This window comes from Ochotona curzoniae, unplaced genomic scaffold (assembly GCF_017591425.1).
Source record: "Ochotona curzoniae isolate NIBS_2020 unplaced genomic scaffold, NIBS_Ocur_1.0 contig_3498, whole genome shotgun sequence".
Lineage (NCBI taxonomy): Eukaryota > Metazoa > Chordata > Mammalia > Lagomorpha > Ochotonidae > Ochotona > Ochotona curzoniae.
In genome coordinates, this window is record NW_024465885.1 from 4,268,063 (window position 1) to 4,294,545 (window position 26,483).

The 26,483-nt window shown below is 39.9% G+C and overlaps 1 protein-coding gene across 3 annotated transcripts in view; it reads right to left on the reverse strand.

Moving 5' to 3' along the window:
- NECTIN3 (nectin cell adhesion molecule 3) overlaps nt 1-25,618 on the reverse strand; it is a 106,139-nt gene extending 80,521 nt beyond the window's left edge. For 2 of the 3 annotated variants that reach the window (XM_040980509.1, XM_040980510.1), the window contains exons 1-2: nt 25,253-25,424; nt 2,436-2,777 (exon numbers count right to left, since the gene is read on the reverse strand). In XM_040980509.1, coding sequence (XP_040836443.1) covers nt 2,436-2,777; nt 25,253-25,424 — 514 coding nt within the window. Of the gene's footprint in view, nt 1-2,435; nt 2,778-25,252 lie in introns of all 3 variants that reach the window. The other variant, XM_040980508.1, reaches the window with a different exon arrangement.
- Between the last annotated feature and the right edge of the window lie 865 nt (nt 25,619-26,483).

Below are 26,483 nucleotides of genomic sequence, written 5' to 3' on the forward strand. Positions count from 1 at the left end.
CTGTAGTACATCTACTCCATGGACTATTACTCTGCCATTAAAAACAATGAAATCATACCTTTTACAACTAGATGGTACCAATTAGAGATCATTATACTCAGTGAAATAAGTTAAGCCCAAAAGGACAAATGCCATTTATTCTCTTTAATATAATGAAACCATCATGCAAACTGGCCTTCTGTGTTTTCTTTTCATCACCCATGCATTGGTTATTCAGTGACATCTTAATCAACTCTGGTGCTGTATTTTTTTTCTTTTTGTTTTATCTTCATACCAGTTATTGACCTTAATTCATGGGTTCTCATTTAAGGGAATGTATAGTGAAGAAGTAACAGAGACCACCATATCCAGATGTGAAGATAAAATACGTATCCCTACTTTCAACTAAAAAATGGACTCCCAAAGAAACTGATGAACATACCAAGACAATGGGTTTATGGACTGTCTGAAATTATCTGTATCATCAATGTTTGGACCCACTTAAATAACAGCCTGATGGAATTATAACTTGTGATGAAGGACAATACTATTTTAACAATATGGGGAAAATCAGTCGGGGAGTGGAAATTTGGGGGTGGAAATCGCAGACCCTACATGATTGTACCATAAAATCAAAATAAAAATTAAAAATTAATTTGTAAATCTCTTAAAATAAAAACATACATAACAAATCACAATAAAACTGCTTCTCTATATTTCAAAGACCTTTATATTACAGGTTTAAATACTAGAAGCAGTGAACTTGCTTGCTTTTCTAGGGAGATGACACCAGAAGCAAGCGAGGTGTCAAAACGTTTACTAGGGGGCCAGGTATGATGGCCTAGCAGCTAAAGTCCTCGCCTTGTACATGCCAGGAACCCCATATGGGTGCCTGTTCTAAACCTGGCAGTCTTGCTTCCCATCCAGCTCCCTGCTTGTGGCCTGGGAAAACAGCTGAAGATGGCCCAAGGCGTTGTGATTCTGCGCCCACAAGGGAGACCCAGAAGAGGTTCCAGGCTCCTGGCTCCTGGCTCCTGGCTCCTGGCTTCAGATCAGCGTAGCATCGGCTGTTGCGCTCACTTGGGGAGTGAATCATCAGACAGGAGATCTTCCTCTCTGTCTCTCCTCCTCTCTGTACATCTGACTTTCCAATAAAAATTTTAAAAATCTTTTTAATAATGTTTATTAGGGATTAATATCTAACAGAAAGATTGAGTAGGCAGAGCTACCAGTGGACTTAATAAAGTATCAGGCCAAAATACAGGATCTAGACAAAGCAACGACTTTCCATTCATGGAGTCCTATGCTGGGTGGAAATGAAATCCCTTCATTTCAGTCATAGCCCTCCCTCCTACCACTGTCTTGTTCTGTCACTGGCCTGGTGTCATTCACATCAAGAGCATGACCTCAACTGATAAAGCTCACAGCTGAAAGCTGCCAGCTAGCCACACTAATAGATTGGCAAGGAATCTTTTTGAAGGAGGAATTGAATAATGACTTTCCATTGTGAGCTACAGTTTGCTATTACTTCATCTCTGTTCTATTATTCCAACAGCACTCATCAGCATTTCCAAACCGATTTTCCTTTCACTGTATGTGGCTATCTCAACTCTAATAAGCTCATTCAAAATTTCACCATAAACTCTAACAGAGATCAGAAAGGAAACAGGGGAATAGCTTTTATTATCAGCAACAGCATAAAATTCAAATAGCTATATAAATCCTCAGCAACAAGAATAAACTTTGATATAAAAAAACTAAAACATCAAGCATCAACAGCTCCTATAAATCAAACTAAGTAATTTTTTAAAAGGAAAAAACAATTAAAACTTGAAATTTTTTGAAGTAATGAAAATAAATGTCACAGGAACTCAACCTTTAGATTTAAAAACATTGTCTTTTGTGAATGAAGTAAGACAGGGCATGGTGCTAGGACACAGTGGTATCACTGACACCTACAGCACCAACCTCCCATTCAGGTGACTTTGGTGGCTGGAGGCTAGGCTGCTCCACATCTGATCCAGCCCCTTGCCAATGAGCCTGGGGAAGCAGCAGAAGCCCAAGTGCTTAGGCCCCTGCACACATGTCAGAGACCCATTAGAAGCTCCAGGCTCCTGGTTTCAATCTGGCTTAACCCCAAAAGTTGTGGTGATTTAGGGAGTGAACCAGAAGACTGAATACCTCTTTCCCTCTTCTCTTACTGCAGTTTTTTCCTTTTTTAAAAAGCAAAAGTCAAAATTATGTAGCATTGTTTATACAAGTAGGAAGGTACACATAAAATGAATGAGCGCCTAGAATTATAGGATTTTAAATCAGACTTTGGAATTCATATTTGAATCCCCTGATTTTAAACCTAAATTTAAATAGAAGTCCAAACATTTAAGCTTCTTGAAAATAAAAAATGTTTTGTTATAATATTCACCGTATCATATAAAATACGATTCAAGGACACTTACCCAGCACAGTCACAGTTGTAGAGGACTGGGCATTTCCAAGGGGGAAAGTAACAGCTTTGCATATGTATTTTCCAGAATCAGAGAATCCTATGTTGCGGAGAGTAATTGTTGCATCATTAAGTGATTCGTTTTTAAAGAAGACTCTTCCCTGATATTCTCCTTGAACAGAGAATCCATATTGAGGATGATGAACTGCTATAGTCTGTGAACTTTTGCCATGTATTTTCTCCCATGAAATTTGTGTTATGGTTTCATTTACTTCAATTAAACACTTCAAAGAAACATTCTTTCCCCATACTGCTGTGACATGCGGCTCCACAACAATTGGTCCAGCTAAAGCACCTATTGGGAGAGAAGGAAATACACACTGTTAAAAAACAGAAACCAAAAATCTATAGTTGCTGAAACGGAAAGCAGTTATGCTAACATATGAGCTCTCTCATTTAGATTTATATATCCATTTAAACTTAAATACACACAAATGTTTATGACTGAATAATGAAAAAGGACTGGAAAAAGCCAGACGTTCTTCGGTTTGGATGTTAGATCCAAAGAATAAATATTAAATAAATCACATTTGTCAATATGTATTGCAGGAGGAAAAACACAAGACTGGTATCAGCTTGGAAGCAAACCCTTATCCCATCAAGGCTGGCATAAGATCCAGCCCTGGCTGCCACCCGGTTACTTCGTGAGACTAAGACACAGAAGATCCAGTCAGACCATGAGTAGATTCCCAACACACAGATATTAACAAATAATGAGGCAATGTCATTTCTAAGTTTGCTCCCTCTTTTTTTGCACAACAGATAATTAAACCATCTGATATCTTTTGAATCAAATATAACACGAGTTACAAGTGTAGAAATAGTGAGCATTTAGCATCAGCAGCTAAGATGTCCTCATCACCTATCAGAGTACCTGGGTTAAATACTCAGCCCCAACTTCTAACTTCCTCTTACTACAGTTTCTGTTCAACAGCAGTGGTGAAGTAAGAAATTGGATTCTGGATCAATGCAACTGCATTATAACATAAGTAAATTTTTGAAAGAAGGAAGGAAGAAAGAGAAAGAAAAAATGGAAGGAAGGAAAGAAGGGAGGGAGAGAGAAAGGAAGGAAGGAATTGGGTTCCTACCACCCACATGGAAGATCTGAATTGAAGTCCTTCGTCCCAGACTGCAGTTCAATCCAGTCCAATCCTGACAGATGGTCTCTCTCTCTTTCTCTCTCTCTCTCCTTCTCTTCCTTCCCTTCCTCCCCCCAATATGTAACTGAAAAATAATTTTGTTGAAAAAAAATCTATAAATTCATACAGTACTTTTCATAATGCCTATTTTCCATGAATGCTTTTAATCATATGCACTGAGGTCAAAATTTAGAGACACAAAAATCAATTTATCTTTCAATTTCATTTTCCACCAACTTTAAGAAGGAGCTCTATATCTTACTTTGGAGGATTATTACAATAAATGTTTCTGTAAAAGGTTTTTAAACAGGCCAATTTCAGAAAAATACTACTGAAAAATACTTACAAAGATGTGAATTCATTTATCGTCTATTGTAAGGTAAAGGAAAAAAATCCCAGAGGCAAAAAAACATTAAAACAAAATACCATTAAACTACTTCTACCTCACATTTATTGCCTTTTTAAAAGCCATGGAGTAAATTAATTTACTTGGAAGGAAAGCAGAGCAACATTCATTGAGGGGAATGCAAGGAAGGGAAGGAAACAGAGAGGACTGGAGAAAGGAAGGAACCAAGGAAGAAAGGCAGGAAGACACCCAGGAAAGGCCAGCATTGTCACAAAGATGTTGAGTTGCCTCTGGGAAACATGGAAATCCAGAGTGTCCTGCAGTCAAGTCCCAGCAGCTCTGCTTCCAATTCAGCTTCCTCCTCATTCATCAAGGAAAGCAGCCACCCAGGTGGTAGATTGTAATTTAGTTCCGGGCTCCAGAAGAAACCTGACTCAGATCTGGCACTTAAAGCCAGTTAGTAACTTATTAAAAGGATGAAATACCTCTCACCCATTCTCAGCTTTTCAAATAAATGAATAATGTCTTTTGAAAGATATTCATGAATAATATAGCCAAGCAAGATGCTATTCATTTACAAATATATCAGAAAACATACAGGTCCACAATTTACCACTCTCATATATAATCTGACAAAAGAAAATATACTCTTAAGAAATAAACCAAAAAAAAAATAGTAAAAACAGAAGTCTTACACACAATTGACAGATATCTTTATAAATGATACTTTTAAAAGAATATAAAAGCATAAGTATATATCACTGACAAGATAATCAGAAAAAATACGCTTAAACACGTTTTTAAAAACAAAAATTTTACAAAAATATGTTCACAAATCCTTTTTATAGTAAATTAAATTTTTTCTCAAATTAGTGACCATCATCACTAACGTGGAAAAAGTGAAATAGTCACAACCACCCAAAAATGATTAGGATAATGTTTTGCGCATCATTACCATTGCTAACCTGGGTCTGAAAATTCAATCCAGCACAATAAGTCAACAAAAAGAAACAGGGAAGGGTTAATGTTAGAAAAGTAGAGAAACAATCATTATTTGAAAAATCTAATACCCAAAAAGTCCAAGAAGGTGAAATGAAACATTTCAGAACCAGTAATGTGGCTGGCTTATGAAGACAGGCAAGGTGAAAAAGAACTGTTGTATAGCCAACAGGTTACAAGAGGTGGTGACTTCATAAATTTATCACAGAAAAGATTTAACTGGTATTTAAATGATAAGCAACACTTAACCATGAATAAAATTGTAAATAATCTATAAAACTGACTACTGTTGGAATACATAAAAAGTCATGTCATGTTCCTGGGTGGGAAAGTTTATGCACCCATACACATCAGTTTTTCCATACGAATAAACAAATTCAGTGCAACACTAGAGCAAACTGGCAAAAAAAAAAAAAATTGGAAAAGATTAGGAAAAAGAACTAAGAAATATTTCAAGATAACATGGGTTAAGAAGAGGCAAAATATTGAAGAAAAACATAATGAAGTCTTTATTAGCATAAACAGTTGAAAAGATGCTGACATATAAGATAACGGTGTAGCATTAAAAAGGTTAGTATTTTAATTCTTTGTCCTTTGTTGTCAAAAAGCATTCATAGGAAGTAGCTGCGATACTAGAAGGATGACTGCCCTCTCAGGGAAGAGAAGCATTATGGACTGAAGGCTCCTGACTCTACCGTTTGTTTGACTCTGACACATAAGGACATAGCAGGCAGGCAATCAATCAACTGTAGGAAAATGAGAGGGATCACCTAAGCAATCCCATCTGCTAGTGCCTAGGAACTGAACTTCCCAATTCACCAGAACCAGAAAAATCTCTGTGTAAACCATCCAGTCTGTATTTTGCCTCAGCAGCCCAAGGTGACTAAGACAGGTAATGACAGAGTAATATGGGAAGGATACCACTAATTGTACCTCGTGACAGCAGAACCGTGGCCACCATTAAAAAAAAAGGGAGTGTTGGGCCTGGCGACGTGGCCTAGCAGCTAAAGTCCTCGCCTTGAACGTGCCAGGATCCCATATGGGCGCCTGTTCTAATCCCGGCAGCTCCACTTGCCATCCAGCTCCATGCTTGTGGCCTGGGAAAGCAGTCGAGGACGGCCCAAAGCTTTGGGACCCTGCACCCCTGTGGGAAAGCTGGAAGAAGTTCCTGGATCCTGGCTTCGGATCGGCATAGCACCGGCCCCATTGCGCTCACTTGGGGAGTGAATCACTGGATGGAAGATCTTCCTCTCTGTCTCTCCTCCTCTCTGTATATCTGACCTTCCAATAAAAATAAATAAATCTTTAAAAAAAAAAGGGGGGGGGAGTGTTTGCCTTTGGAGACAAAGACTGACCAACGAATCAAAAAAAATATATATATATATTTAAATTAATCATAAGTGAGAAAACTCCTCTCTCAAGTGACAGCAAAGCGAAAACAAGACAATCAAGGAAACAACAAAGACGACAAGATTTCCTTAACAAAATAAAAAGTAAATGTATTTTAAATTAGTAATGGTCAGTTTAAAGTAATTGGCTTTACTAGCAAACTAATATTAATATAATTATCAGTTCCTTTTTCATTTCTTATTTTAATTTCTATGGGTAAGTGAAATTCTTGGTTTTCATAAAAATGATGGCTGGTTTATGTTGCTTTGTTTTTACCTTTTACATTTTTTGAGTAAGGCTTTCTGTTGTTCTTGGAATATTTATCATCTGGCTCTACAGTCAAAGAGCTTTGGATTATAATACTTTTATGTTAGCTAGTAAGGAATCTGCTTTTTGCAAATCAAAGTGTCTATGACATTTTCATTCCCAGATTAACTCCTCAAAAGTTTAAAAGAACGAAATTCCACCATTTACAACAAAATGGTCCCAACCACAGACCGCTATGCTCAGTGAAATAAGTCAATCACAAAAGGACAAATATCACATGTTCTCTTTGATATAAGGCAAGCTTCATGTAAAATACAAGATCAGTAGATATATATATGTAAACAAGTATATGAATTTATTTATCTAGAAGTTCTATATACTTGAGACAAGCAAATCATGAACTGGAGATACACTGCAGTATGCAACTCTACTTCTGAATTAAAGACAGACTCCCCATGAAACTGTGAAATATATTTTGATGCAAGAATGCTGGACTTTATGTCATTCTCTATACCGACAATGTTAAGACATACTTAAACAGCAGAATGATTGGCTTGAGACTGTTGAGGGACTAAACTCTTGTTACAATATGGGGAAAACAGTGCGACGCAGAGAGTGGAGGAGGATGGAAGGGGAACTCCCTGAGCCTATAGAACTATACCACAAAAATAAAGAATTCAAAAAAGTACAATTTTTATAATGATTCCCCTGTGGAATTTTCAAATTGTAAGAAAAAAAAAATCACTGTGGTCCTTAAACCATCTATATTAAAATGCCTCACTACTCAAGAACTTGAAAACACTGGTCTTACTCCATGTGTCATTTCTTATAAAGGTGTATTTCACTACAAAGCATAAGGGTCCTAGAGAAGTACACATACTTGCTATTAATTAAAGAGTTAAGTTATTTAAAGTCCACAATTACTGCTGATTTCAGTCTGGAATATAGGAGCCAGCACTGTAGCACAGTAGGTTAAGCATCCACTTGTGACAAGGCATCCCACACCTGAGTGACAGTGGCAAGCCAAAAGCTGAAGCCAGGAGCTACATCCAGGTCTTCCACATGAGGACTTGCACCATCTTCTACAGTTTGCCCAGGCCATAAGTAGTGAGTTAACACTAATGTGAAGACACCAGGACTCAAACCAGCACAGACATGGGATGCCAGTGCCACAGACAGCAGCTTGACCCACTATGTCAAAATGCCAAACCCTCGATATTTTTAAGACATCAATGTATAAGTTGACCAAATACAATCAAACACCATCAGAAACTGACAAAATGTTTCTAAAATTTGTACAAAAAAGTAAATTTTGGTGACCTAGTATGAGGCAAATATTCATGTTTTAGCAGTAAAACTACAATTGGTGAGCTTTATCAAAATTAAAAATTGTTGTTCATCAAGACACTCTTCATCCACTGACTGGGAAAATCTTTGTGAAGGCATGTTTCTGATAAAGGAGTTATAACTGATGCAGATTAAAATAAAGAACTCTAAAATATTCTTAAGAAAATAAGCTAATACAACGTGATCAAGGCATCTGAATAGACACACTGCCAAAGAAAACACATTAAGTGAGTGCATGAGATGTCCAATATCAGGGAAATGTAAAATATTATAAATATTCCACTACCTATCCATTAGGATGGCTAAATATTTTACAAAAACTACTAGATCAACTGTTGAAAAAAAATTAGATCCATTAGACCTCTTCTAGATTGCTGATTGCACTGTAAAATGGGGCAACCATACTGGAAGAAACATAGCACTTTCTAAAAAATTAACATATACCTTATAGTACCCATATTACTCTTTTGCCTTTACTTCATTAGATAAGGAAACACGTTTCCATACAATGTCTTTTTACATATATGTTCATACCTACTTTATCCAAGATAGCCCAAAATGGGGAAAAAAACCAAATGTCCACAAGTGAATGAACAATTGGTGGTAACTCATATAATGAAATACTACCAAGCAACAAAAAGGGATATCCAATCACTTTCCTATATACTGGCAATGAACCTGTGCAACATGAAATTTAAAACAAATTATTATTTATATTAGTAACCATAATACTGAAATATTTGAATTCTTCTTTCACAAACTTCCCTTGCATTTCAAATTTTCTGTAGTCTCCGGATTAAAAAAGAAAGAGAAGCCTATGTAAAGATAAAAAGGTAGGCACTGCAGGTATGCAGGTAGAAGAAAGGAGTGTCTGCAGCCCTCAGAAGCTTCAACAACAAGGAACAGAATCTTCAGCAGAGCACTGATGGGAGCACAGCATGCCACCGCCATGCTTCTGGACTTCTGAACTAGAAGCATGAACTAGAACTCTGAAAGCATAAATTCATTTCTAGCCACCAGATTTATGGCAATTAGTTGCAGCAGCTCTAGGGATGTACTTCAAGACACTACTATACTACATACAGCAAAGACTGCAACGCCTAGAAAGAGAAGAGTAAAAACACAAATGCAAACAAGAAAGATGTTCAGACTTATTAATGAATTGAAACTTCCATAATCTCTACTAGGCAATGTAGAGCAGTAGGTTAAGCCGCCAGCTGAGATAACTGCATTAGAACTTCTATTGCACTTCTAACCTGCTTTCCACTTAAAGCATCCTCAGAAGCAGCAAAGAAAGGCTTAAGTATTTGATAACCTCAGAAGAGAGGAATTGCGGCTACAATTACTCTTGCAAATACAATCACTCCCAACTTGGGTGTCACCCTGACCGTCTGACCCACCTTCAAACACTGACCAGAGTTCCCTGGTGCAACCCAGCACACAATTCGGAATATCCACTGAAGCAGCAGACACCACTAAGCCACAGAGGAGTCAACCAAAAAGTGACTTAAAAATACCTAAACCTAAACAAAGAAATACGGCATGAATAAGGAAGGCAAAATTGCTCCCAAAAAGGAACACAAAAACACTTCAATATTAGAATGTAAAGACAAAGAGATTAATGGAATACCTGAGAAGGAATTTAAAAGAACGACCATAAGTTTACTTAAATACACATACAGTCTGTCGTGATGGCTCAACTAGCTAAATCCTCACCTTGCAAGCACCAGGATCCCACATGGGCGCCAGTTCTGCTGCTCCACTTCCCACCCAGCTCCCTGCTAATGGTCTGGGAAAGCAGTCGAGGATGGCACAATGCCTTGGGACCCTGCCCCCTTATGGGAGACCCAGCAGAAGCACCTGACTCCTGGCTTTGGATCAGCTCAGCTTCAAGGACAGATCTCTGTCTCTCCTCTCCATAAATCTGAAGTCACAACATACCTTTCAATCTATATTAAACTCGAATGAAGCAGTTCATCTTTCTGTCTTACCTTCTCTCTGTAAATCTGCCTTTCCAATAAAAATCTAGAAAAAGACAATTCCATTGATACAATTCAATCAATGAGAAAAATAAAAAGAACACAATGAATAAATTTAGCAGAAGCACAAAAATTATGTTGGAAATTATAAAACTATTAAAAATTAAATAATTTTAAATAAATGGTGAGTTAACCAACATTCATGAATAAGAAATAATACTGTTAAAATGCCTACAGTCTCCAAACTAGCCTACAGATCAACAACATCTCTCTATCAAATTCAAATGGAAACTAATGGGACTAACAGCCATCCTAACGTGATGAGGAAAACAAATCCACAAATCTAACACGTCCCAATCTCAGGACTGTCCTCTAATGAAAATGAAAACTGTATGGATAATAACAATAATAATCATATTTGTGACACCATAATAAAGACAGACATATTTTCACAGAATAGTGTCCAGATGTAAATGATCACATTAAAGGTCATTAACTCCAATAAAGGTACTAACCTAATTCAATCGGGAGAGAATAAGCTTTTTAACAAATAGCTTTGCAAAAACTAGATAATCAATTTAGCCCCTAATTAATCCACAGATTTCACATATGCCAAATAAAGACTCCTGTAGACTTCCCAAAGAAAATAAATAAATTGCTACTAAAGAACCTAAAAGCACAATAAACAAATAGGAGAATTAACCTACTCTTACCTAATACCAAATTATAAAACTATAAGATATGGTATTTGTGCAAAAATTGAAGAATGGACCAACACAATGGAGCTAAGAGCAAATCCAGGCAGATATGAACAGTTCACTTACCAAAAAAAAAAAACCTCCAACAAATGGTAATGGTAAACTGAATAGTAAGCAAAGAGAAAGGATAGACCTTGCCTCATACTTAGAAAAGAATAGCATCTAAATACCATATAGAAGGCAAAATAGTAAAACCTCCAAGATCAAAATTTTTATGATGGTGTGCAGCAAAATTTTGTAAATAAGACACAAATAAAGAAGACTTGTTTAAATTATGGGGATACGTATTAGGGAATTTCTGTACAACAGACATTGTTTACATAGTGAAAAGGACAGAATAGCAGAAAATATTTGTAGCATATACAACAAGCAAAGTGTTGATACCTGGCATACACATACAACTAAAATAGACACAAAGACAAGACAACCTAACTGAATTAACAAGGAACAGAACAAACAGGCGCTTCACAAATGAGGATATTCATAGAGCCCATATTCCTAAAATCTCAAACACTAATGAAATATAAATTAAAGTTACAACACATTAAAAGAAGAAAAACACTGATTTTGCAAAGGGCTGTTAAGGATGTACAACTCCTCGTGATACAGAATTATGGAAGTGTAAATTGTTGCAAACACTTTGGAAGACATGACAAAAACACACATAATATGTGCCAGCAACTGTATTACCAAAACACTGAATGATTTTCACATCAGTACTATTCACAAAAGCCTCACAGTGAAAACAATACACAGGTTTTCCAATATTAAAACTAAAAAATTATTAAAACAAATACTAAGCAATGGTTAAAAAATACTTCTCAGCACAACATATGAATGACTCTCACAACTGTCATTATTACATAAAGTTAAGCAAAAACCAGGTAAATCTAATTTGTGATGTTAGGAGACAGATCCATCCAGTTTACCTACCAAAAGTGTGACAGTGGCTTCTGGAGTGCTAGCAAGATTTTGCTTCTCATCCAGGGTCATGATTTCACAGAAAAGCTCATTTTTTAATAGTTGAGACAGCAAACATACTTATGTTTTGTATGTATGTATCAAAAGTTTTAATATTTCATGCATCTATTTCAAGGCTTGTTTAAATTAGTTCATGTCTTATTTCTTCAAAATGCTTTATTCACCTAGCACTTTGATTTGAATCAAGCCTCATATCTCACAGTGTACACAGTCTAAAAGTAACCATCAGGGCTTAGTGCAATGGCTCAATTGGCTAATCCTCCCCTTGCAAGAACCAGGGTCCCATACGGGCATTGATTCATGTCCCAACTCTTCTACTTCCCATCCAGCTCCCTGCCAATGGCCTAGCAAAGCAGTAGGGGATGACTAAAAACCTTAGGACCCTGAACCCATATGGGAGATCCAGAAGAAACTGCTGGATTCTGGTTGGCTCAGCTCCAGCCAGTGAGGCCATTTAGAAAGTGAATCCCAAAACCTTTCTGTCTCTCTTCTCAGCAATCTGCCTTTTCAATAAAAATGAATAAAATAGAATAGAATAGAATAGAATAGGATAGACAGATAGATAGATAAGTAAATGTAACATCACCTTTTTGTTACTAGTATTTCCCTTTTAAAAAAAATAGTTGGAGTTCTAACCTCTGGTATCTGTGACAATGACCCTATTTAAAGACAGAGTCTCTGCACATTAATTAAGATCCGGTTTAAGATGAAATGATACTGGAGCAGGGTGGGCTCTTAATTCAATATGGCTGGCCTCAAGAGGAAAACACTTTGAAAGCATGTCATGTGACAAAATGCCACTATTGTAGTGATACAACTGCAAGGCAAACTAAGGCTTGTCAGACAAAACCAGAAGTTAGGAAAAGGCAAGAAGGAATCTATACAGAGCCTGAGAGAGAACAAAGCCCTACTGACACCTTGATTTCACTCATCTAGGGCTCTAGATCTAAGACAGAACAAGCTTATGTTGTTTTAAGCCCACTAATTTATATTATTATAGTATGGCAATCCTGGAAAATGTATCTTTTTAAATATGAGATTATTTTTATTTGAAAGGCAGATTTACAGATAGAAGGAGAGACAGAGAGGTCTTCCATTCACTGAATCACTCCCCCTCAAATTGTTGCAACAGACAGGGTTGGGCCAGTCCAAAGCTCGGAACCAGGAGTTTCCTCCTGATCTCCCACATGGGTGCAAGGCCCCAAAGATTTGGGTCATCCTTCGTTGCTTTCCTGCGCTATAAGCAAAGAGTTGAATCAGAAGTGGAGCAGCCAGGACATAAGCCAGTGCCTATATTGGATGCTGGGGCCAGGGAATGGAGGATTAGCCTGTTGAACCACAACACCTGTCCCCAACCTTTTCTTACAATTATTACCTGAATTTTTCAACAGTATTTATTCCTTCCTATCTTTCCAATATAAAACACTTAATTCATTTATTTATTTCCACTCCTCACGTCCTGGAAGCCAAGGAAAATATTTTAATTTTGGCTTTCAATAATCTATTGCTAATAACCCTTTTCTTTCAGTTTGCACTTATCACTGTTCTAATTCTGGAATAATACTACTTCTAGAACATCTGCCTTATAAATCTGAAATAGCACCTTCCATACACTAATTCTCTCTCTCTCTGCAATTTTCAGATATCCTATTACATCATATTCAAGAGGTACCCAGTAGTTTCACTCTAATTTCACCTGCTTCAATACTTAAACATAATTTGTTTCCTGGATCACATTTTATTTTACTAACTCCATGTACTTCAGTAATCTACATTACACTTATCACTCATTTAAATATTAACAGTAACGAACATAAACATACTAGCAATCTGCAATCATCCTTTACATTCTTTACATTGATCATTTCATTCAATCATAACTATGTCTTATTCCATTTTTCTTCCAAAATCCTACCTTAACTTCCAATATTATCCCCACACTCAATTATCCTCAATGTTACAAAAGTCATTAGTTAACCAAAGCCTCACTACAATTTCTATTTCTTAGAGCCAGAAGCTTTTCTGCGGCCCCTTGGGGAGTGAATCAATGGAAAGATCTCTATCTCTCCTCCTTTCTGTATATCTGATTTTCCAGTAAAAACAAAATAAATATTTAAAAAAAAAAAAAAAAGGAAAGACTCCAGAGGCCCAGCAGAGTCTCTGCAACTAGAAAAATGATTTGTTTTTTTCCATCAAGTCCCATCATCCCTCTTTTTTTTTAACTCCATTTTATGACACAGTTTTATAGGCTCTGAGATTCCCCTACGCTCTCCCCTCATACTGAATTCTTCCATATTGTTACAGTAGTACAGTTCATAATCAGTCATGATTCCTTCATTGCAGTCATGGACCATGCAGAGTCCAGCATCTTATTGTCCAGATAAATTCAACAGTTTCATTGGGAGACCATCCTTGGTCGGAAAGTAGAGCTGGCAGAATATGAACTGTATTCATTCTTCAAGATACAGATCAAAAGTTTCATTTATTAACTTTTTTTGACTCCTTCAGACTTTACTGATCTTTTAAAAAGCTTAATGATATATTGCTTTGATAATGCTATGGATTGTTGCTTCTATACCTACCTTATTTAGCATTTTTAACATGAAATGGTGTTGGGTTTTGTCAAAAGCTTTTTCTGCATCTATTGAGACTATCATGATTTTGTTCTTCAGTTTTTGAATGTGATGTATTACATTTATGGATTTATGAATGTTGAACCATCCCTTCATGCCCAGGATGAACCCTACTTGGTCAGAATGAATGATCTGTCTGATGTATTTTTGTATTCTGTTGTGATCTTAGCATCTATGTTCATCAGGGATATCAATCTGTAATTTTCCTTCTCTGTAAATTCTCTGTCCAGTTTTGATATTAGGATAATGTTGGTTTCATAGAATGAGTTTGGAAGAGTTGTCTCCTTTTCTATTGTTTTTGAAAAGTTTGTGGACGATTGGGGTCAGCTCTACTTGGAATGTTTTGTAGAATTCAGCAGTGAAACCATCTGGGCCTGGGGTTTTCTTTGTTGGGAGAGCTTCAATCACTTATTGAACCTCTGTTTCAGTTATACGTTTATTTAAGTTTTCTGTTGCCTTGTGACTGAATTTTGGTAGACAATGGAACCTTTCATTTCCCACAGGTCTTCTGGTTTTTCGGAGTACGGCTGTTTGTAGTAATTTCTAATTATTCTCTTTATGGCTACTGGCAAGGATGTGGGGAAAAGAGAACCCTATTCCACTGCTGGTGAGATTGCAGGCTGGTACAGCCTCTACGGAAATCAGTATGGAGAATACTCAAACAACTGAAAATCTGCATACCATATGACCTAGCAATAGAAATATATCCTAAAGATCTATTACACAAAAAAGCAACATGCACCCCTATGTTGATAGCAGCACAATCAATAATCGCAAAAACATGGAAGCAAGTGAAATGCCCATCAACAGAAGACTGGGTAAAGAAACTATGGTCTATCTACTCTATGGAATATTACTCAGCTATTTAAAAAAAAAATACATTTCTTCGTGGCCAAATGAGCCCAACTGGAAAGTATTATGCTAATGAAAATGAGCCAATCCCAAAAGGTAAGGTCAGGGATCATATGTTTGCCTTAATATAAGACAATATGATGTCAAATATAAAAATAGTACCTGTAAATTGTATATTATCACACCTCCAAACTGTCTGTACTACACACAACAAGATATTGTGATGCAACCTCTGAATTAATAATTAATGAGAGACGGATTGCATATGAACACCTAGGATTTTTTATATCCCTCTTATCACTCTTAGTACTACTACCCAAAGGTAAAGATGTTCTATTTCATACTGTACTCCAATTTGAACCACACGGGTCATACACTAGCATTAATTTCTACAGAAAGATATTAGACACTCTTTTGCACCAACCCTAGCATCACATTGATACCCCTGCTACAAACCAACAAAACCATGGAAATTAAGGCTCATTCTTTCATTTTACTTTTTTTTCCTTCTTTTTTCTCTCTCAACCCGAACAGGATTGTACCTAAGGTGAGATATAATTTAAGTGCAGCAGGAATAAATATATCCATAGGCAGAAACAGAGAGAAGTTTATCCTTATACTTGAAATACAAGGATGGACTCACAGTGAAACAACAGGTAAGTCCCTACATTGTTGGGAGACACGTCAATGGCACTAAGATGGACTTCTGAGGGCACTCAAAAGACACCTAGCGAAAGACTAAGACTGGAGAGGAGACCAATGGGGAGGGGGAGAGGAAGGAGAAACCACAATACCTATTAAACTGTGTAAATAGGTATTTACTGTGTAAAATAAAGAACCAAAAAAAAAGTTCAATCAAATCACTTGGTATACTGCTACAAATATCTATCTTTATAAATATTTTATAGCATGCAGTTGTTCATACTAGCTAGTTTACAAGCTGGAGGGCAGCCACCTTGGCCTACGGCTCTACAGTACCCTCTATATTATGCAGCACAAACGTGTGGTTGCTACCCTATCAACTAACTGCTGACTAATACTCAATAGTCCTTAACCCCAATTATTAAGCCTTTTAATTTTGCAGGTCTAGATCAACTGTTAGAACTGAATTTTACCATATTTTTCCAGTAAATATGACTCAACATTGTTTGAAAGTCAAAGAAATCTAATCATCTGATGAGAAGAAAAACCAGTGACAATTTTAGATGACTCTAGAGGGCAGCAAAGCTACAAAAATATTTTTCTTTGCAGACTTCAATATTTTAACAGATGCTGTCAGGATTAAAGGTTCTGAAAGACAGGAGACTTTAGGGACACATGTCACCAACTATGCAAAAATTTAAACATTTTCACTATTAATCATGATGAAAATAACACCAATAACCAAGATACTTTGGAAATACAGAAAGCAAGTGTAACAAACAATACATGACAAATAGTCACCATACCTACTGACTCCTTTAAGAATCTGAAAATTGAACAGCCATAAAAATGGTATCTTTTTATTACAGCAATGCCAAGAGTATTTACTGTTAAGAAAAAAAATGCATGTCTCTGGGTCAGTGCAACATAGTTCAGCTGACAACAAACCATATGGGAGCTGGTTTGTGACCTGGCTTCTCCACTTCCCATCCAACTCCCTGCTGACAGCCTATTAAGGCAGTGGAGGATGGCCCAAAGCCTTGGGACTCTGTACCCGTCTGGAATACCCAGAAGAAGCTCCTGGCTCCTGGCTTTGGATCAGCGCAGCTCTAGCATTGTAGCCATTTGGGATGTGAACCAGAGCACGCAGCTCTTTCTGTCTCTCCTTCTCTCTGTAAATTTGCCTTTCCGATAAAAATAAATATAAAAAAATAATAAAAAAATGTATGTCTTTATCATTAGTAGTAATTCAAGGTGTTATATGCCTTCTTTTTATTATCCAAAATCACTCAGTCAATCGTTGGATCTATAGCAACTTAAAAAAAAGCTGAATTCTTTGACACAAACTTCCTTACTGTGATTTCAGTATTAAAACTTATTATGCTTTTCATGGGTACAAGGCATATAAACTGGCCAGCCAAATAAACATACATTTATTTTTGATAGGCAGAAAGAGAAAGGAAATGCTTTTAACTGCTGGTTTACCTATCAAACACATGCAACAGCAAGGAATGAACGTTGGTCTCCCAGGAAGGTGAAAAGATCCCAACTGTAGCCTTGCTGCAATAGTGAAAAGATATAGGCAAGAAGCAGAGCCAGGAACCAAAGCCAGGCACTCCAAAGTGGGATGTAAGTGTCTTAACCAACAGGTGAATATCCACTTCCTGGTAGCAACTTTTTCTCTCTTTTTATCTATTTTTGCTTGTTCTTTGAGTCAGTGTTATAGAAACAGAGATAAGGACAGAGATACTCTGTGAGGATTTCCCACTTCACATGGCACGGACAGCTGGGGCTGGCCAGGCAGAAGCCAGCAGCTTTCCCCCTCATTCTATGAGCTGGCAGCGGTCCAAGCACTTGGGCCTTCTTCCACTGCCCTCCACAGGCCACTGGGAGGGAGCTGTATTGCAAATGGACCAACAGGGACTCCAACCAAGGCCCACACTGGCTACTGGCACCACAGGTGGTAGTTTTACCCATTATGAACCCCTGTCCCTTCCTTTAACTGAAACAAGCAAAACAAGAAACCTGGGATAGTTGTTGGAGCTAATAAGATAAGCAAATTCAGGATTTAGTGGAAAAAAGTGATTCCTAACCCTTTGCAGTGCCTTTAAAATCTTTTCCCACTTGAATCTTGTCAACCCAAAATCATTAAGTGAAAGGAAATTCAGTGAGAAGAAATTTTTAATTTTGCAATTAAAGAAATTAGGGTCTCTCTAGGAATGTTTTAAAACTACAGCTTACTGTCTTACTATTAATTTGAATTACAAGAGCTCAGCACTCCCACAGTTTTCAAACACCGAGCCCCAGCTCTGTGTACTCTTCCCATATTCTGCATGAATGGCACATTTTTCCATTACAAAACAGACTAGCCATTTTAAATGTATCCTCTATATTCCTAGAACACAAACTAAGAGTGAGATATGTCATACATAATGTAAAATATGTTTCACAGAAGCTTTTAAACTGCATGCATCCTAGGATAAATACACAGTTCATATTACAGGAAATCTTGTAGCTCTCCTACAAGGTCAATGTTATAGCCATCCAAAGTACAAAATAAATGGGTAACACAATAGTGAATAAAGAGAAAAACTTCTAAAAATCAATTTCATCACTGCCATATTCAGGCCTACAATTTTCTAGTTAACATCTCAACTTTAATTGGCCATGTCAATATGCTGGTGAAAAATGAAATTAAGACAACAATACTTAGCACAAAAGTATTTGGAAATTCACACACAACTTTCCTTAGTATGCATTTCACATGAACTTCTTATAAGTGTAATTTCAAAATATAAATAATACTAAGAGTTCAAACCACTTTGAGGATACATGGCTTATGTGTGCTATGCATAACAGAGTTACAGTAGGCACAGCCAAAAAAAAGGACTTAATGAGACAGCATATCTTCCTAATTTCTTTGACCATTAATGGATTACAGCACACTGTAACATCCCATATTAAGAATATATGATTAGCTTTTTCATTCCAAAATGGACTCAATCATGGTGCTTTCTTCACAAATTTTCTCTTAAATTTAACATTTTATGGAAACACTTTAAGAAACACTGTCCTAAACATAATAATACTGATATCATGAAAGAGAAAATGCATCCTCACTTTATCCAAGAAGAGAGAAACAATCACAGAGAAAGAAATATCTACACAAAGCACTTCAGAATTTGACGAGGCAGGAAGGAAGAGCAATGCCACCTGAGACCTTATTAATCAGTGCTGAGGAATCGCAGAAGGGCATATCCGAGGCAGTGAACAGTTCACACCCGCACTGTCCGAAGCCGCAGCCACCAGAGAGCACATGTGATTACTGAAAGCACTGAATGTGGATCTGCAAAGGTAAAATGCCCACTGGATTGCAAAGACTTTTATGAAATATCTTAATTTTTTAAATGTCTCAATTTAAAAAAAAAAAATTTGCTGGAAAGTCAGATATACAGAGAGGAAGAGAGACAAAGAGGAAGATCTTCTGTCCGCTGATTCACTCCCCAAGTGGCCTCAATGGAAGCCAGGAGCACAAAGCTTCTTCAGGGTCTCCCACACGGGGGTGAAAGAAAGGTCCCAATGCGTTGGGCCATTCTCGACTGCTTTGCCAGGCCATGGGCAAGGAGTCGAGTAGGAAGTGGGACCACCTGGATCAGAATCATTACCCATATGGGAACCCAGGTGAGCAAGACGAGGACTCTAACCATGAGGCTACCTACCGCACCAGGCCCGTAAAAGGTCTCAATTTATAACACCAACTTCATGCTAAAATATTTTGCTTATATTATGTTACATAAAACTTATTAAGATAAAATTCACCTTTGTTTTCATGTATCATTTGAAAAATGTAAAAACAGCTGGCTCACATCTTTCTATTGGATGTATTATTTATGCTAAACTTGAATTTGCTGCTGAAGTCTTCTGAACTAAAGAAATATGAATCTCTTCTGTATGCCAAGGACACAGGTATACAAACAGCGAGCTAGAGAGTAGAGTGGTCACCTGTGGTCAAATCAAACAAAACTGCTACAATTCATTCTGATAAGGAGAAGAAAAAAACAAATCAAGGTTATCTCTCAAAATACAAATTTCCCATTCCCTTTGTAAGCCTGTTTATCCACCAAATTGGTAAGAAGGCCTAGTTATATTATTTTGAAAAACATTCCCTAGTAACTATGATTTCAAACCATATATACAGCCTATTCTGGCTGACTCTTTGAGAATGTTGATACACCTCCATGCTTTTTGTCATTTCACTTGTACTGAAGAAATGGGAACGAGCTTGAAAAGTCTACTGTGTTTAATAGCCAATTTATTTAAGATATGAGCAAGTTTGATTTTTTTCTACCCATTACAGGAAATCAAAACACTTTACTGAAAAGCTACTATAACCTCTCTTATATTTGGAATTACAACTTGCCATATTTTTTTAAATTTATTTTTAGGCACAGCATGATGATTCAGTTGCTAAAACCTCTCCTTGAATGTACCACGGGAATCCCATATGGGCGCTGACTCACGTTTCAGCTGCTCCACTTCCCATCCAGCTCCCTGCCTGTGGCCTGGGAAAGCAGACAATCAAGGACAGCCCAAATCCTTGGGACCCTGCACCTGCGTGGAAGACCTGAAATTTCCAGGCTCCTGGCTTCAGACAGAGCAGCTCCAGCCTTTGTGGCTGCTTGGGGAGTGAACCAATGGATGGAATATCTTTGTCTCTCCTTTCCTCTGAAAATCTGCCTTTCTGATAAAAAAAAAAATAAATAAACCATTAAGGAAAAAAAAACTTTTAAAAGTGATAATACTGTATCAGAGCCTATCACACAAAACTAGAGATATTCACTTTTATGGAAATCAAGAGAAGATATGTGTTCAAGAACTTTAAAGCATTTCACAAATATATGATAATTAAAATGACACATTAATGGTGGTCAGATCTGGGGATCTGAGTGCTTAGCAAACAAAATCATCTTTAAAATTCTGTAACTGGGGCCAATGCGGTGGCACAGTGGGCTGATTCTCCACTCAGTCACATCAGCATAACATAGAGGTGCCAGTTCACACTCTGGATGCTCCACTGTGGACCTGACTTTATGGTCTGGGAAAGCAGCACAGAACGGCCCAAGTTCTTGGGACCTTGCACCCACGTGGGAAACCCAAAAGCTCCTGGATCCCAATTTCAGATCACCTAAGCTCCAGCTGTTGCAGCCATTTGGGAAGTTAACCAATGCAAGATCTTTGTATCTCCTTCTTTTGTAAAATTTGCTTTTCAAGGGGCCCAGTGGCCATGGCATAGTGCTAAAGTCCTCACCTTGAACACGTTGGGCACCAGTTCTAATCCCGGCAGCTCCACTTCCCATCCAACTCCCTGCTTGTGGCCCAGGATCTTCCTCTCTGTCTCTCCTCCTCTCTGTGTAACTGACTTTGTAATAAAATAAATAAATTTTTTAAAAAAAGAAAAAAGAATTTGCCTTTCAAATAAAAAATAAGTAAATCTTTTTAAAAAATTCTACTACTGACCCAAACGTTACTGGATTTTTACTCATACTTACATGTTAACAGTAATTATTCATTAAATGTTGCATTGCTTACAAACCATTTACTGCCTCACAGTCAATTCCTATGTAACTTAGATTATAGAGTAGGTGATATATCCTTGTTTAAAAAAAATAGAGGTTATTTTGATGTTCTGTAATCTGCCTTCTAGAATTCATAAATATTGCCCCGACATATCCAATGATATAGCTTACTGCAAAAAGGAAAGATTTGATATTTTCTGCTAGCTTCTAAATTTGGTTATCTATAGGCAATGTGTATTATAGTTCTCCAGTTAATTCTATCAGGAACTTGGTCAAATGGAAGCTAGACTATGACTCCTCCTTCCTACCCCACATTGCCAATGTAATAACATTCAAAGTGATTTTATGCCAAATTTTAAAATGCATTTAACATTACTTGGGGAAGATTTCACCTAGTTAGGTAACTCATACAGCTAAATTAATCTGACTGTATTCCAATATTCCAAAAATTGGTTTTATATATATGTATACCTATACATATAATTGTCTGCACCTATACAAATATTTAAAGATTACTAATCAAGCTACCCACCAAATAGACATAAATTTCAAATACACAATTAACTTAAAAATTCAATTATTCAAGACATAAGACGTAAGAATAGAATTTAAGAATCACCAATTGCAAGTGGGTTGGATTTGTGCTGTACAATGTAAAAAATGCTAACATTTGAGTGTTATTTAGACACTCTAACTGCTTTATTTTATCCTTTCATTTAATACAATTATTAGCACATAACATTATGCTTTCCTAAGTGACATGAAATTAAATTTCTAGGGTTAAATAATCTGCCAAGGATTCAGTTAGTATGAAACTTTAATAACTAAATCATAAACTGTACAAGAAAGAGAGCCAGAGATATTGTATGACTTAAAAAATCTAGTCTCAACAAAGATACATCCCAATAATTATAAAAAGTGATTTTGTGTGCGCTCCACACTGTGCATGTCCCTGCCTGATGGGCTTTGGGGCAAACCACAGTACCTTGGGTTCATCTCCAGCATACGCATCAATCTGCCCTACACTCATCTATTTCCTTTCTGGTTGAGACAATTCTGAAAGCACCTTGAAGCCAGGACTGTCCAACTCTTGTGTTACAGGCATAACCACTTATAAAATACACAGAACACAATATGTTTTTAAAAGTTACATATCATATTAAATTTTTTCTTACAAATATGTTACAAATTTATCATCCTACAGATATCCATCATTAGATAAATCTGGCTTAAGAAGCAGAGGCCAGAATCTCAAATGCAACCTTACAAAGGTCAAATCTTATTACGAAACACATAGCCCTGCTGATATTCTTAACTTCATAAAAAAAGTAGGAACAAAAAGTGAGATCAATTTGACTATGAATTTGTCATCATAAACAAATATGAAACTTTAAAATTACATAAATGAAGTTTATCAAGTTAGATGCTACAAAAACGTAATCCATTTCACCTTTGTATCTAGGAAGTTTTTTAAGCTTGAAAACCCGTAAGTTTATCAACCCATAAAATTATTTTAAACCTTAATTTTTCCAAGCAATGTAACATGTATCCCCAAAAAACCAACAGCTCATTTGTATATTTTTCCCAAGTTTACAGATTAGCAGTGTACCAATTGTGAAGAATTATTCTTACCATACTGACATGATAAAATTTATTATAGCTAATGTTATCTTACATGTAAAGAGTATCAAAGCAGAAAAAAGAAAAATAATCTATATGTGATAAAAGTAAGCAAAGCACTGCTTAGAAAATTGGCAGAAAGTCTTTCAGTTCTAAATTGTGTCCACTAAGTCGAAAAAATACTCTAGTGTAATTAGAATCATGAACACCAGAACCACGAACCTTAAATAATAGCTCGACCAACACAAAGTGTAAGATCAACAGCCCACTTACAGAAAACGCAGTTTCTATACTTAGTAAATACCCATAAGTCTTAACAACTATGTTCTACTGCAAGACTGAATTCTGAAGTAAACGTCAACTTTTCGTAAGAGTTCACAAGTTAGGGGGTTACAACACTATGGCCCCCCAAAAAGGGGAATTCTTTAAAAGAACACTGAGCATGAACGCAAAGCTTATCTCTACCACGACTACGAGCAGAGTCCACTCCAAAAACTTGAGTTCACACCTCCTCTCAGCCTACTGCCTACACCGCTCAAGTGCCTGGGCTCCAAAACGCAACAGCAAGCCCTTCCAAGGGCACAGGACAAAAGCCTCTTTCCAAACAATCTCTTCTTCCACGTAAAGACCAGTATGTTCCTTCAAAAAGGAATCAATTCCTTTGCACAACTACTGTGAAACTATTTCTGTAAATTCTACCTACAGGATCAATGCAGCCTTCCCTGGGTCTTTCTCTGACTAGATCTGCCTGAGCAAGTATTAGTATTCTCTCAGTTCTTCGGCTGCACTGAAGCAGGAGAGAAGGCTGCTAGCACTCTCTCAGACCGGCCTGGAAAACCCACCTGCAAGGCGCATCCACTCCCGGGAAAAGCAGAGCTCACAATGCAATCTAGAAGCTCGCATCAATTTAAGGGGGTAACAGCCCCTCTGGAAGAAACGTGCCTTGGCACTAAACACCTAGGGATCAAGGCGGTGCAAACAGTGCACATTATAAAACATGCCATTTAGCATGTAAATGAGAAACTGTCACCACAGAGCTGCTGGAAGTGCTGTGGTGACTGGTAATAGAAATCTCAGCCGGTAAGGGGCACCCAATCTCACCCTAACTTTGCTTCGCTCATAACCAGCTATCCCGAATCACCTATCAGGAACAAGGCACCCGCACTAGCCACGAACTGTGCACACGGCCCTGTTTTTACTGAATTCTAGTAAAACTTTTAAGACTTCATGAGCCAAATGCTAACTTTCGCCCCCTCCCATTTCCTCACCAAGGGGAACCCTTGAATGAAAAACGGCGGTGCTCCGATCCCACTCAAAGATATTCACAGCTCTCCTCCAAAGGCCAACGGCCTGGCGTCCCCAAATCACTGGCTTCCATTAATTATCACTGAAGACTATTTCGCCCGCAGGAAAGGCAGATCGAGTTAGGCCTCGTATCTGGTAAACACAACTTGCAAAAGAGCCAAATGTGATGGAGAAAACAAGGCAGCAGAGACGGGAACCAACCAGGGCACCGGCGATGTAACCAAGTATTTAACAGGGTCCTCTTGGTCCTGAGGACAGGCACGCTTTGCCACAGCGGGCATGGAAGGCGGGAGACGTCCCACAAACGGGAAGGCAGAGCCCGGCCGAAGGACTGGAGGAGATGCTGGGCAGGGCAGGGTGGGCGAAACGGTGCCTTCGGGGGGGGGGGGGTTCTGGAAGGCCACGAAAGGCAGTGGACCCCAAAGGCTTCATTCCTTCAGGCTCCGGGTTTCTGGGCTCACAGCTCAAGTTTCACATGGGGAAAGGGGGGGGGGGGGAAAGAAGGCTGCAAACGTGCATCTCAGCAGCCTCAGCCCGAGCCCAGCAGTCCGCCAGCTGCCCTCTTGTGCTCCCGCGGGGTAAAAAAAAAGACAGAAAGAAAGAAAAGAAAAGCGAGGAAGTAACGGTCCCCGGAGCACCACCCGGAGCAGCCCCCGCGGCCCGCAAGCACCCGGCCGACCCCCCGGCCCTCGGCGCGGCCACCCACCCGCGCGGCCGGGGCGGAGGAGAGGGCTGCCGCCGCCCGTGGCTCTCGCCCCGCCGGCCCCTTCGCCCGCCTCGCCCCGGGCGGCGGCCAACAAAAGTTTGCAGCCAAAGTCCGCGGCGGCACCCACGGCTCCTCGCGCAGCCAACCGCCCCAACACAACGGCCTCGCCGCCGCCCCGCGGACCCCCGGGCGCCGCCTCCCCGTCCTCAGCCCGCCGAGAGCTTCACCTACCACAGAGCCGGCTGAGGAGCAGCAGCGGCAAGAGCAGCAGCAGCAGCAGCGGCGGCGGCGGCGGCGGCGTCGGGGGCGCCAGCGGGAGCCCGGCCCCGGGGGGAGAAGCGGAGGAAAGTTGTGCCTTGCCGCCTCCGGGACACGGCGGGGCCGGCCCCGGGGTCCGCGCCATCCCCCACCCTCCCCCCGGCTCCCCTCAGCCCCGGCGCTGGAGGCTCTGGGCGGCGGCGGCGGCGGCGGCAGTGGCCGCGGTCCGGCGCGCGCGCGCGTGGCCCTAACTCCCAGCTCTGGCGCCGTCGCCGCCGGGGGACACTGAGCGCAGCTGCTCGCGGCCGCCCCGACTCCGCCGTCGTCGCCGACGCCACTGCCGAGGCTCGAGCCGGAGCCGCCCCGCCGCCCGCCCGCCGCTCCCCTCCCCTCCCCCCCACGCCCCGCACCCGCCCGCCTCGAACTCCTGGGAACTCGGAACGCACCACCCCGCCCTCGAGGGAGGGGGGGGAGAGGAAGCCGACCCTCGGCCGCCCGGGTCTCCCCGTCAGATGCCCCGGGTGTGCCGGCCGCGGCCCCTCGCGCCCCGCCCTGCCGCACTCGCTCCTCCCCTCTCAAGGAGACAGCCAAAAAAAAAAAAAGGAACCTCCTCACATCCACTCCGATTGCGCCGGGAGGGAGGGGGGTTCCCTCCCCAAAGCAGAGCTGGAAAAAGGACCGGAAAATCTGGAAGAGGTTAGCAGGCCCCGCCCCTCGCTCCCGCCTCGTGCCTCCCCCGCCACCCCCTCGCCGGGCTCGGCGATGGTCTCGCCCACTCCGCCCTCGCGGTCCGCCCGGCCCCGGGCGCACAGACACCGAGGGCTGCGGGACGGAGCAGCTGGCCGCCGGCCGGCCGCCCGGGCCGGGAGCCGGGACGGGGTGGTGGGGCGAGGGCAGCAGGAGGCTGGCCTTCCGCCGGCCGCCTGAAAGGTTCCTGGTGTGGGAACGGGATGCAGCCTGCCGGACCGGTCCTCTTCCTTCTCGCCGGCACTTGGGGGACCTTTGGAAAGGAGAGGCGGTTCTCCTTCCTGTTCCTTGGGGCGGCTGTGCTCTCCGAATCCTCCCTTCTTGCCAGCTCCGCTCCCCGCCACCGCCCCTCCCCGGTTGTCCAAAAGCACGTTAACACCGGCGCCGGTCCGGCTCCTTTCTTCGGGAGGGCTGCTAGGTAGCGGAGGGTCAGCGGGGCTGGGTGAGGGCACGAGCC